The sequence below is a fragment of the Siphateles boraxobius genome, unplaced genomic scaffold, assembly GCF_051911475.1.
Source record: "Siphateles boraxobius isolate OS27281-9 unplaced genomic scaffold, OSU_SipBor_1 66, whole genome shotgun sequence".
In the NCBI taxonomy this organism is placed as follows: domain Eukaryota; kingdom Metazoa; phylum Chordata; class Actinopteri; order Cypriniformes; family Leuciscidae; genus Siphateles; species Siphateles boraxobius.
In genome coordinates, this window is record NW_027509193.1 from 6,157,236 (window position 1) to 6,171,281 (window position 14,046).

General features: G+C 36.5%; 1 protein-coding gene across 1 annotated transcript in view; it reads left to right on the top strand.

Moving 5' to 3' along the window:
- The first annotated feature begins 338 nt into the window (after positions 1 to 338).
- The window catches only part of ttyh2l (tweety homolog 2, like), a 44,150-nt gene continuing 30,442 nt past the window's right edge, over positions 339 to 14,046 (top strand). Inside the window, exons 1-2 of the mRNA XM_077211804.1 lie at positions 339 to 755; positions 6,075 to 6,247. Of these exons, the coding sequence (XP_077067919.1) occupies positions 627 to 755; positions 6,075 to 6,247 (302 nt within the window). The 5' untranslated portion in view covers positions 339 to 626. The remainder of the gene's footprint in view (positions 756 to 6,074; positions 6,248 to 14,046) is intronic.

A 14,046-nucleotide genomic window follows, 5' to 3' on the forward strand; every position in this document is an offset into this window, starting at 1 on the left:
AAACCAGACTCGACTCGGCCCAGACTTTGTTGCTATCCTGGCAGTAATGTTTTTTAAGGCACGTTTATAAAAGCTTCTTAAAGGCCCTAATTGACCTAAGATCTAATCCTGGCTCAATCTAAACCCTGTTTGTGAAACACACAGGCATTGACTTAGCCTATCATCATTATGACATTTTATGTCAAATTTGACTTTTTGTCATAATTATGATTTACCAAAGCATGTTTTTGTTTCCCTATGTGACGGAAATGGGCATCCATACATTTTGCTTGAAAATTTTGCCAGTGCTGATTTTATACAATTGGAGCGATCAGTGCCGTCGCTCCCTGAGCGCGTGCGGTGCGCAGTCGCAGGAGAGACGCGTGGAGTCAGTTAGTGTTAGGGAGCTCAGAAGGGGTCACAGCTGATCACTCTGCATGCAATCACACACTCAACTCATGTGTTATGCATCCTTTTAAGCGAAAAGAGCTAGGGGAAATACTTTTTTGCGGTGTTTCCCTGTGTTGTCATTGCGTCTCGTCTTCGGGTGGCGGATCTTCGTTGTGTTTGGTGTTTTATTAGAGTGAACAGTGAGGATTACCGGAGCGCTCCAGAGATCACCGGTGTTCTTGAGTTTCTCGCCCGGGATGGCCTCATCGCGACAGGACTACATTGCCCCTTGGTGGACCTACTGGCTTCACAATTTCCCGCATCTTAATTCTAATTTCCAGGCGGTTGATAATACTTTTAAACCGGAGGACGCCAGCTATCAGCAGGTGAGAGGAGTTGAATGTATTTTTAATTTATGGAGGGGGGAATCTAAATAAATATTATTACTAGCGCTTTAGCTGATTGGTAAATAACTGACACGCATGCATACGAGTCAACTATAGAATAACTATTTAGTTATAACTATTTATATAGTTACAACTAATTATAACTATATATAACTATAATAAAATACTGTATTCTGTATACAAATGAAATAATAAAATAACGATTATAATTAATACATTTATTGATGCATACATTTACTACATAATGCATACATTTACTACACTATAATACTTTAAAACGTGTTACAGCTTACCCCAAACTGATGAAAAACACATTTGTCCTGAAAACATAGCTGGACTTAATTTTAAATTTGTCTCTTGACTGTATGCCATTGTCTAATACAAATTTGGCTAAAAAAAACAATTTTATAACTTAAGTCTTTGTGGTTTCATGATCAGTTTTAATAATTAATTTGCTGTTTGCATTTATCTGAAAATCAATTAAATCACTTTTATAGGCTACATTTTAAAGTCAATGTGAAATGGAAGTTTGGTATTTTCTTCCCTCGTAGGGCGGGACTTGATTTTGTCCATGGGGAATTGATTGGATGGTTTTGGTTTGTTATTGGTGGATCTCTTGTGAGTGACAGGTAGATCCCGCCCTCATGCCAGTAAACACTCATCAGAGAAGAAGTGAGATGTCGCTGAAAGAGGGAGGGGAAGTTATTTTTATTAAACATTATGAGGACACATGAATTTTAAAAAAAATACACAGATAAATAATTTATAATAAATTTTGAGATATACCATTAAAAATGAGAATGATTAATTTTGACTTCATAGTGACTTTAAATGAACCCCCAAAAATGCTGTAAATGGCTTTTACAGGAATTCTAATCTTCTGAAATCGATGTCACATGTCCCACGTTTTCCCGTTTTTCTTGGCCAAGCCTTTAAGACATGTTCCTACAGAAACTGATTTAAAAAAACAAACAAAACGTACCCATAGAAATATTCACTGAAGTATTGTGTGACAACTAGCCCGGTCTCCCCTGTGAGTAAGCAGCTGTGGCAGTGGCCTGTTCTTGCAGGTGTAGTAGTGAAACATGCAGGATGATGAGTGTGAAATGTAATTCTGTAGTGGATCACAGGTTTCTCTGAGCTCAGCAGTTGTGTAGAACTCAAACCGCTCCTGACGTCTGTGACTTGTAGCTTTATGCATCTGTTTGTTTACATAATCCAAATTCATTCTTGCTAAGCCAAGAATTCCACATTCCAGTAATGGAATATAGTTTGTACCTTCAGCATCCTGGGACCAAAAATGTGTGATAGTTATAAACGTCTCTCACTGAACTCTATAAATGTGCAATATCTGGTGTAAATAGATGTGTCTGGTGGTGTGTTAGATCTCTATTAAATAGTCTCTGTTTCCCCTACGCTGTGATTTGTACTTTAGCAGAATACAGTGTCCAGAGGAACATTTTCCTCATCGATTCAGTCGATACTTCTGCTGGGGTTTTTTTTATCATAAAGGATATTAGGTTCCTTGTTCAAGGTCACATTTTCTGGGTTACATGAGAAAATCAATGAAGCAGCAACACAAGTTTATTTCATCCCTCGTTCTAAAATAAAGTCTGCGTTTCACATCTTTTTCTCGGTCAAATTGAAATCAATCTCAGGAATTGTTCTTCTGAACGTATTTTCAATACTTTCTTTAGTAAACGTGTGTTATCAATGTTGACATTGCGATTTGAAATTCACATCACAAAAAATGACAATCTTATTTAATGTGGTTTTAGTTTTTGTTACATATTTTAACGTTTCTCAAAGGAATGACATTTTAGTATGTTCTTTTACTTAAAAGTAGCATGATAAATAAACCCAGTGGTTTTCTGCACATGTAGGCTACGTTGGTAGTATCATCATAGTTTTTATGGTAGCTGAATATGGCAATTAGATGCCATCACTATACACAATATACAATATTTTTTTGAAGCAAGTATGTAAATGAAATGTGTATTTTATTTATTGCTTGGCCTTCTGAATAGACGTCCGGCTTGCCTCATTATGTTTGTTTTTTTAGCACTGGCAGGAAGTTTGGTTTTAAGTGGTGCTCTTCTGTTAAACTTCCTCTGATAAAAATGCATGGGACAAATATAGAGATCAAACGGTTTTATTATTGGTAATAATGACTCACCAGTGTTGAGTTCGCAAACATCCTCAGGTAGGTGGTTAGCAAGTCAGTAGCAGGTTAAAGAGTTTATTGGTAATTAAGTTGTTTAAAAATTGTGAAAACGTATGTCCAGGGGACTGTTATGTTGCCTTTGTCATTATTTTATTGCTTTGGAGACATAATAGAGGCTCATGTTTGCATTGTATACTATCAACTTTGTCTTAGATGTTACTGAAATTTCTTGGGAGAAATAAAAATGAGACCATTATTTAGGAGTACAGAGTAATGTGGAAATGTAGTATAGCTCTGAATATTTAGTTTTGGAAGAAGAGAAATGTTTGAGATCGTGGTGAGATCTGACTTATGGTTGCAGACAGTGTACGAACTACACAAATCAGGTATTTGCGCAAAAGTGCAGATACCTTAATAAAAGATTACTTTGTTTCACTTTTTGAGTTAACCCTTAAATGCATGAATGTTTCGCCAACCATTATTACACATTTGGGTCTTTAGCGACCCGGATCTATATCTAACACTGATGGATCCCTAACTGTCACAATAATATTAAAGGGATAGTTCACCCAAAAATGAAAATTCTGTCAGTATTTACTCACCCTCATGTTGTTCCAACCCCGTAAGACCTTCGTTCATCTTCGGAACATGAATTAAGATATTTTTGATGAAATCTGAGAGCTTGATCACTCCGCCATACTAGTCCATAGGCTTCAAAAGGATTGAAACTTGCCAGCCCTGAAAAGTTATTAAAGACATTGTTAAAATAGTCCAAGTGACTACAGTGGCTCAATCTTAAGTTTATCAAGCGACGAGAATACTTTTTTTGCGCAAAAACAAACACAAATAACGACTTTATTTCAACTATTAATTTCCTTCTCTGTGGGCCTCTAGTCAGTTCACTAGTGTGATAGCGTAGAGCTACGTCACACGTAGGCTCACTATTGGCCGACACTGGTCATGTTTGTGATGCGTGTGACGTACAACAACAGAAGCTTACGCTGTTACACTAGTGAACTGACTCGAGGCCCACAGAGAAGGAAATGAATAGTTGAAATAAAGTCGTTATTTTCGGGGAGGTTTTGCGCACAAAAAGTATTCTCGTCGCTTGATAAACTTAAGATTGAGCCACTGTAGTCACTTGGACTATTTTAATGATGTCTTTAATAACCTTTCGGGGAACAAGTTTCAATCCCAGAAGAAGCCTATGGACTAGTATGGCGGAGTGATCCAGCTCTCAGATTTAATCAAAAATATCTTAATTCGTGTTTCGAAGATGAACGAAGGTCTTGCGGGGTTGGAACAACATGAGGGTGAGTAAATACTGACAGAATTTTCATTTTTGAGTGAACTATCCCTTTAAACTCTCCTGATATTAGAGTAACAATTACAGAAGAATAAAATAAAGCATATTTTGTTACCTTTTGATGCTTGGAAGGGTTTGAGCAGATGTTTAATACCATCATCACTGTCCTCACCAGAGCTCATTTACCAGTACATTCAGCATTTGGCGCATATTCACGATCATATACATATACTTCAAAATATTCAAATATACAGTACATCTTCAAAATCAATATTTTGATCGCTGACATTTTCTTCACCAAATCCACCATCAATAAAGAGACCCGAGGTATCCGTTTAGGGGTCAAAGCAAACTTGATTTTTTTATGTAAAAACTTGTTTTTATACACTTCATCTTACAGTAAGATGTGTTGGCTAAGGACTTGAGAGTAGGCCTAAAGTGATCTGCAAATAAGCAATTTATATTTATTTATAGCAATTAGTAGCATTTAAGTTTATTTACAAAAAATACACTATAAAACAATTAAAAGTCAGTACCCTAAAATATCAATTTAAAGTTAATGATAATTCAGTTGTTCAAAGAAGAGAAAATAACGACAAACTAATTAAACATGCAACGTGAAACATTGTCATGAGGGTCATGTGTTCTTATGCAAACATGCTATTGTTTGAATCTGCTTCAAAAAACGGGGAAGATACATAGGCATTATTTTAATATTATAGATTTGACCTAAAATAGCCTATCCCATACAGAGGCAATTGACTTGAACAGCTTGCAAATAACTGATATTCATGCTAGATACGATTTTCATTAACAGTGATCAATACTAAAATTCGGCATTAGTAGCTTACTTTTCACCTTTTATTATTGTAACAGAGCTATTCTTACTCTACACTTTGGTTTTGACCATAATTCCCAAGTTCTTATATGGCGGTTTAGCTGTACCCGTTTGAGCATTGACAATAATTTCACACCAGCCTTTAGTGATTTTAGTAATTTTGCTAGGAATTTCCCAAGAGCATGTTGTGATTATCTAATGTGAAATTGAGTTTTGCACTCTGGGGTAACCACACTTTTTCATCCCTTGACGCAACTTTTAAACGTTTAAAAAGCTTGTAAAGTACCTGTTTTGCAATTTAATGAGCAGTAGCCCTTTTCAGTGTTTTCTTAACCTATAATATATAATATGTAATGCATTTATATCTAATATCCTTCTGGTCTCCTTGGATCACAAGACTCCAGAGCTGACGTGCTCTACTTTCATCACATGATGTTGGACTCAAAGACTGAAGGTTTCTGTTTAGCCTCAGTCCATGTGGGTTGCCATGGCGATGCGCATGGGGGTTCAAGCACTCCCTCATAACAACCATTATATGATTTATCCGCCCACGGCCTTGAACCGTTCCATGCACAACGTCAAGATGCATAATCTCTCAGAGATGCAAACACCTTTGTTTTTCAATTTTCTACATATAGACTGTTCAGAAATCTCCGTTCAGTTCTTTCCTCATACCATCACAAATAATGTATAATGCACCACATTCAAGTGTGGCTTAGAACATTTGCATTATTTTTACACTGCAAAAAGCATATATGTCTTGTGTTCTAGTCTAACGCCTATTTGGAAAAGAAGAATACATTGAATTCAAGATATACTTTAAAAATATATATTTTCTTAATCAAGCATTTGGTTCTGATGATCTTTTACTGGAAAGCAAGACTAAAATACTGATTAAGAAAGTACACTTTTGCATCACTAATAACAGGCTTTTGTACTTCCTGTTTGATTTGACCATCTGGCCCATGTTTGCTTGACTCTGTCCGGCAGTCTCTCGTCTTGCTGGCCTGTGTGTCTGCGCTGGGTCTGGGCTTGAGTCTGCTGGTTCTGTCTGCGTATCTGACCTGCCTGTGCTGCTGTCGAAGGGAAGAGGATGAGGAAGTCAAAAGGCCTGACACCTGCTGTGTCACATGGGCCGCTGTTATCACCGGTCTGGTCATATGGTGAGTGAATTCACTGTTTTTCACACGTCAGGACATGTGCATGTGTATTTCTGAATGCTTCGTCATTTTATACATCAACACTTTAGAGTTGATGACATAGGTAAAATTGTTTTTATTTTTTTAATAAAATATATTTTGATGGTCAGTAAGATTGTTTTTTTTGAAGACATTAATACTTATGTACAGCAAGGATGCATTACATTGATGACAGTAAAGACATTTTTAATGTTACAAAATATATATATTTTAAATAAATGCTGTTTTCTTGAACTTTATTTATCTAGTAGTCCTAAACAAATTTACTAGAGTAATGGCTGCTGAAAATTCAGCTTTACCATCATGGAGAAAAAAATGGGGGGGAATGAGATGTGTATATATTCTGTGTTAATGTTACGTGCCACACACACAAACATGCTGAGCGACACCTGTAAATAGGTGTCGCCCCGAGTTCCGTCTCATGCTCCCACAAACACTCCACAACACAACTAAGTAATCAAGTAAACAATATTTATTTTTACATAGGGGTACGATATTCTTTCATTTATAAATGGAAAATTAATAACTTGGGTTGAGAGGGTTTTAGTTGGCCAAAAAAAACAATAAAAAAAGGGGGGGATCTAACTAATTTTTAATGTCGTCTTTCCTGGAGTTAAATACATATATATAGCAATCATTTATTGTTGTGCTCTCATTCGATTAAGTAAAATGAAAAAATGAATCGCACATTTTTCTGTAATTAATTGCGATTGATTTTACCTAGCCTAAACTTTAAATATAGTAGAACGTGTTTAATATATTTTTATATTGTAATAATTTCACATTTAATCTCCAAATTAATGTAGAAACAACATAGACAGCGGTATTACTGATGTGTTTATGAAATAGATTTTTTTTCCTTTAACTATATCCATTCAGAATTACAGTATTATTGAAAGCTATGCATTTTAACATTTATTAGGCTTTCAAAAATATAACCTTTAATTTAAGTGATCTTCACATAAACCCATTGTAATCAATGTCACATTTAGTTGTGGCTTTAAGTACATCAGGGCTCGACGCTACGTTTTTTTTTTTCTCAGTTTATAGTACGGCAACAACTCAAAGTCCAGTCCCTTGGGTGAAGGAGGAAATCCTCATGAAGGAGGAAATGTCCTTGTGCAGCTTGGTAGTATAAGCATTAGTCAGGTCTATGGCAGAGAAAAGGGTAGAAATTTTAGAGCAGAAAGTAGAAAAGAGTCCACAATCTCTGCTTTAGTTTTACCTGGCTTTCCTGCATAACAACAATTGGTGACACCCATGCAGAGGTGTCGATGCGTTCTATCACCCCAGCTGCTTGCGATTTAATTCCTCTGACACAACACTACAAAAGAAAGTGGCAGACGGCGAAGTTTTTTGTACACTGGTGTGACTGTTTCAAGTTTTAAGCACATCCAAACTCGGTTGACTCAGCAACAGTGCACAGAAGAAGTCCGTTCTAAGTCTGTTCCTGCCATCAGTGTCAGCTCAATGACAAAACTGTCAAGTTGCATTCTGGGGGGCACATTCAAGTCATAAGTGAGGAGAAAGTTTACTGAGTTTACCTCCAAAAGACTTGAAGTGAGTACATAGGATCTCAGTGATGGAAAGACATGGATGGCTTCCCATTTTACTGCATTTCCACACACACCAACAACTCCAGCTGAGAACAGTGCTCACTTCACACACACTCATACCACTAGACCTAAACGTGATGTTCGGAAGCCTAGTTGGTTCTAATTGCACTTATTGAGATTCAACTATTGATGCACAGAAAACATAAACTTACACTATTACATACCTTGAGATGCTATCAACCCTATAAATTTTTTTTAAGACCCAAGCTATGCGTTTAAGGGTTAACCTATGGCGTTTCATTTAGGACATCAGCAGTATTTTACCATGGATAATGCTGCATTTTGATTGGATTTGTTATGCGACAGGTTCATGGATGAGATGTTAGCTGTGGAAGAGATATTTTTAGTATTTAAGCTTGTGTGCTGTGACCTCGCGCACAGTTCCAGTTCTCCCAAACAGCGGTGCAAATCTGAGCACGAACCACTGCATTCAGCTCCAAATGGTGGGAATTAAGATGGAAACTCAATTCTAATTTTGTGCGAATTAATCCTCCTTCACCTCTGCTCTCTTTGAGCCGGATATGTCGGTAAATTCATTCTCTGCTAACAAGAACACACGTGTCACATGATTCATGATGTCCAGCGTTTGTCATTAGAATGAACACGCGTGAAAACACATCAGGATCTCTTATGCACAAAGATAGAGATCACGTTAACAGTGAGATATGGAACAGTTTCAGGATCCAGAAAGTGAGATTTCATCTCTGGTAGGATATGTGCATGAATGATATCCTAAAGCTTGGTTCCTACCCTCAAGAGAACCTATAAATCAATCTTCTCAGATGCTCAAATCTCTAGAGCATTGGAGAGTTAGCACACTGCTAACACTGTTTGCGTTCACTATGTCAATAAAAGAGAACAAATGCTTTTGCTTAAGTGCTAAATTGAATTGGCAGAGTGTTCATCTTAAACTTGTGACTGTCATGAAAGTTTGAGTCCTGATTGAGTTAACATTCCAGATCTAGACACAGGGCCAGTTGTCATGTTAAGTGCTGCTGCGTGATGTGCTTAGCATAAAGTCTGACTTAACCTTTTACTTTTGTGCATGCTTTTTAACACACGCTTTTATTAATAATTGGCTCTTTTAAAGACCTATATATAATCTAAATAGGAGTTTTGTGGCTTTAGCCCATGCCTGATAGATTTACGGTCACACTAAAGTTCTCTTATATGATTGACATATCAGAATCAGAATCAGAAAGAGCTTTATTGCCAAGTGTGCTTGCACACACAAGGAACTTTCCTTGGTACTGAAGCTTCCAGTGCACATATACAAATACAACAAGAAACATAGTAATACAAATTCTACAAATAAAATTATATAATTTTTTTTTTTTTTAAATACTACAAAAATATATGGTCACAATTGGGTTTTGTTAGAATAAAATATTCGGACACAGCGACAGTGTTCTAAAAACATGGCGCTCAACTTAAAACAATTTGTAACTTTTTAATCGCATTATTGTATTGTGTCTTTAAACTCAAAAACATGTTCAGTGTAATTGTTTCTTCAGTAATATCTTTCTTATTGTATATAACTATAGTCTGAGTAAGGGTTTACTGAAGGCATCAAGTTGCAAGGTCACTTTTCTCATTTCCTCCACTTACATTTCCTATATATATATATATATATGACATCAACTTCCTCTTACTGTTTCCTCTCTATCACAGATCAACAACACTCGTGCTTGTGTTACTTCTATGGTCATTTTCTGATGACCTGAATTTGTGTATGTTCTTCAGACCAAACTTCTTGTTTGTGGCTTCAGAAGGTGAATTTCATTTTAGGGTGAGGTATTCGTTTAGTAAATCCATACCAGTGGGCCACTTATGTGAATTTTGGACACATACATTACATTTCTAAATGTATATGGTGGTTGCGACCCTGCTTGAAGGTGCATGTGCGCTGTAGTGAGGATGTACTGCCGCAGAGCACGTTCTTAAGCTAAGACACTGTTAGACTAAGACCTTAACTCAATAATGTGGCTATTTATCTCATTTATGTTTTTGTCGGATGGCCCGTGGTCGCCCTTATTGGATTATCCCATCAGCTCTAAGGCGCTCTGAAATTCCATTATATTACCATTTTTAAACACAACAGGGATAGTTTTTATTTTCAGTGGTTCCGTTCCTTCTAAAACACTTGGATGTAGGTAAATACCATTGTCATGTACTGTATATCAGAAGCCAGTTCTCTCCTCTAGCCTTTTCCTTCACATTTACAGAAAAACATTCGCCCCTTTCAGCCCATACTCCACAGTTTTTCAGTTTATCTAAATTTTTGCTAATCATAAACGAACATTCTTTTCAGTTAGCCGGGCCCTGTGGTCTAATGACAGCGCTGACCCCATTAAAGCCCTGCAGAGATGGCTGATGGGTGAAGATTCAGGAAACTGACCCTCTAATTCTGATCCAGCTCCTGAACAGCATTTGACGCTGCAGCTTATAGAGATAGTGTGTCTCTCATTTGCACGTTAAATGGCACTATCCTTTCATCGCTCTATCAATGCTCAGCAGGAGCATGTAAGTGTTTACTGAAGCAATGGACGGATTAGAGGAGGATCGCCGGTCTCTAGCTGTGAAATCAGTCCTCACTGTTATTTATTCGTATCTATTGGATACAAAAGGAGAATATTTGAAGGATATCCATGCAGATCTTACTACAACAGTATGTGGTAACACTTTACAATAAGGTTATCATTAGTTAACATGAAGAATACTTCTACAGCATTTATTAATCTTCTTTGCTGTTAATTTACATTTACAAATACATGATTAAAATCAAAAGTTGTATCTGTTAATATTAATGCGCTGTAAACTAACATGAACCATGAAGAATTGTATTAACTAACATTAACAAAGATTAATATATGCTTTAAAAATATATTGCTCACTATTAGTTTGTTACTTTTTTCTATTATTAAATTAGTTACTTATTGTAAATTGTTAGCGTTAAATTTGTTGTGAACTAAAGTTGACTGTCAATGAAAGATGAGTGTCCATGATCAAGAGAATTGTATCTTTGAAAAATCTTATTTAAAACGCATATGATTTTGAAAAGCTTTTATAACATTTGCAAAAAAAAAAGTAATTTTGTGAGACATTATCGCACAATTTTACACCATCATAACTAAGAAAAATGTAACATGAAATGTTTCTTCTCTGAGGTGAATATTTTGTTTGCTGAAGCAATAAATGATCAAGTTCACTTCTATCAACTGTCATTCTGAATGTCGTCTGATACCAGAGATAATCAACTTGGCGAAGAAAGAAAACCGACACTTTTTTGAGATTTATAGGCCTTGTATTTCATGTAGTGTTTTTATTAATCTTGATTTCTCACAATTTGTGTGCTTTTTCTGGGCGAGTCGGAGTGAACTGTGGCACTAATAGAGTCTCAAGGACGCGTAGCCGTGCACAGAAGACAAACGGCCAAGGTCAGGATTTTCATTAGATATTACGTAAAATTTCAGTGTGTTTTTCACCATACCCTATCTTATAATATATGACATTAGACCATTTGTGATACATTTGCATCTTTTTTTTAAAGCTTGATGCTGGTCGCTACTTACTGCCACAATATGTATGAGTGTGAGCAGAACATTTTTTTAAAAATTCTTCTTTTGTGGTCTGAAAAAGAAAGAAGGGCATTAGTTCAACACCAGGGTGAGTAAATGATGACTTAAAGGGGTGATTGATTATGCTTTAACTTTTTTAACTTTAGTTAGTGTGTAATGTTGCTGTTTGAGGATAAAGAACATCTGCAAAGTTACAGGGCTCAAACCCTTTTTAAGGACTACAACACACAGATGGTAGGGCCTACAATGAGCTTCTTCATGGGTTAGTGACATCATTAACCTTAAAATTTCCATCGTAACCATCGTAACCCCGGGAACGTGATTTATAGATTATCATGCCAGAATATGGTAATCAATGACTAGAAGATAGTTACATCAGCTACATAAATTCATCAACTAACCATTCAGAAATGTCATGTTGCACTCTACATGATGTCACTTCTTCTTGAGTCTCCATCTTTTTCCGACTCCGGTTTGAATATAAAAGGCTAAACGTTTTTGAAATTTTCAGTGCGTGTCTGTGTGAGGTAATCAGAGCTGCTAACACACACACACACTCTTGAAGCTCCGCCCTCTGTGCCGGGAACAGTAGCTCATTTGCATTTAAAAGGGCCACACTCAAAAACTGCGTGTTTTTGCTCACCCTCAAAAAGTGACAATTTTAACATGCTATAAAAAATATTGAAAAATATTTTTGCTAAAACTTCACATATACACTGACTTAACAGAGACTTAATTTACATCTTGTGAAAAGGGCATTATAGGACCCCTTTAATTTTCATTTTAGGGTGAACTATCCCTATGAACATTTTAAAAACGCCACAGGCAGTGTTTGTATGATCCACTTCTTTAAGAACTATTTAAATCTTTGCACTTTCACATGTTTAATCGTTCACTGTGTCCAATCATTTACTTCAAATTTGCACCTTATTTGCTTTTGGCTCTTCAATCCATGGAGAAATGCAGGTTGTAGGTGAGATGTATCCAGATGAGCAGTGATTTCAGCAGCTTGAGGGTGAAAGCCAGGCTAGCGCACTCAATCGCTAATGGGAGCAGAAATGCTGCTGGCCTGAGGGAGTTGTAGTAATGATATAAGGAAAGAGCCTGGAATCCATCATGCTTAGGGGAAATCAGAGACGGGATTCTCACTCAGACCACCTGCACACACACACACACACACACACACACACACACACACGTCCTGTTTTTTCAGCCCATTTACTGTAGCAGAACAGTGTATGCCATCTGCTCAGTCTCCACTGTGGATTTCTTATATTTACAGTGGGTTTCTTATATTTGCATTGAAGGTGTTTTTATGTGTGTGTTCATGTGTGTGTGAATGAAAAAGGTACAGTGTGTTGGTTAGAACAGTGGTGTCAAAGACAAAAGAGTCCAGTCATGGCCATGAGATGCTTTGAGTAATTATTATTATTTTTCTTTTAAATGCTACAAATATTTATGCCATTTATTATATTGGTACCATGTTCTGGTATCATGTATTACATATGTTTTTACTGTTGGACAGATAAATTATTTCATTTACTGTTGCATTTTGTACATCACTTCTTTATGCAGTAGAGCCTTTATTTTAATTATGCGCATTGCACAGCATTCAAATTCATGCTTTTTAGCTGAAATTGGATTTGTGGGTGACAATGTCTTTGGGTCTTTGTCGACCCAGTTTGTTTTGTCTAATTTTTAAGTTTGATTCATTCAGTAATGGCAATAATGGCATGGACAAGGGAAAAATACTAGAGGTAAAAAACAGAATGATTATCAAATCATGCCATGAATACCATTAGTGCTGGCATAGAAATTACATTTTCCTTGAAAACAAGCATAGGATATGCGCTAAAAAGGTCAGCAGATTCATTCTGGGGCTAGTTATTGGTTATAAAATATAAAGTTTTTTTTTTTTTCTGAGGAGCACTAATAAACATTTAAAAAAATGAAGACACATAAATCATCCACTGAATATTTTCTAATGTAGCCTATATTTAGGTTTTCTAATCTTTCTAAAAAAATGGTTTCATGCATCTGGGCTGTTTCCTAGAGTGTTGCTAGGGCTCATAAATGGATGGATGGATGGACAGATAGATGACTAGATAGATGTATATGTGACTTTATTATTAATGTGACAACTTGCCTTTGTTTCGTGACAGTATACTGAGGGATACTGAAGAAAAAGGATGGATGGGTGGATGGATAGATGGATGGGTGAATGGACGGACAGACAGACAAGACAGATAGATGCATGGATGGATACATGGACAGACGGATGGATGGATTAATGGACAGACATGGATAGATGGATGGATAGACAGATAAACAGACTGATGAATGGATAGATTGACGAACGGATGGAGGGATGGACAGATAGACAAATAGGCAGGTGGACAGATAGATGAGTGGATGGGTGAATGGATGGATGGACAGATATCTGAAACATCCAATTAATCATACCAATGTAACAGTCACAGCCAATACAGTGTTTTTGCTTTTGTCAGTCTGAAAAATAGCCTCTCTGATGAAGCCTTCAAAGAAAATGAGATATAGACGTGATGTTCTC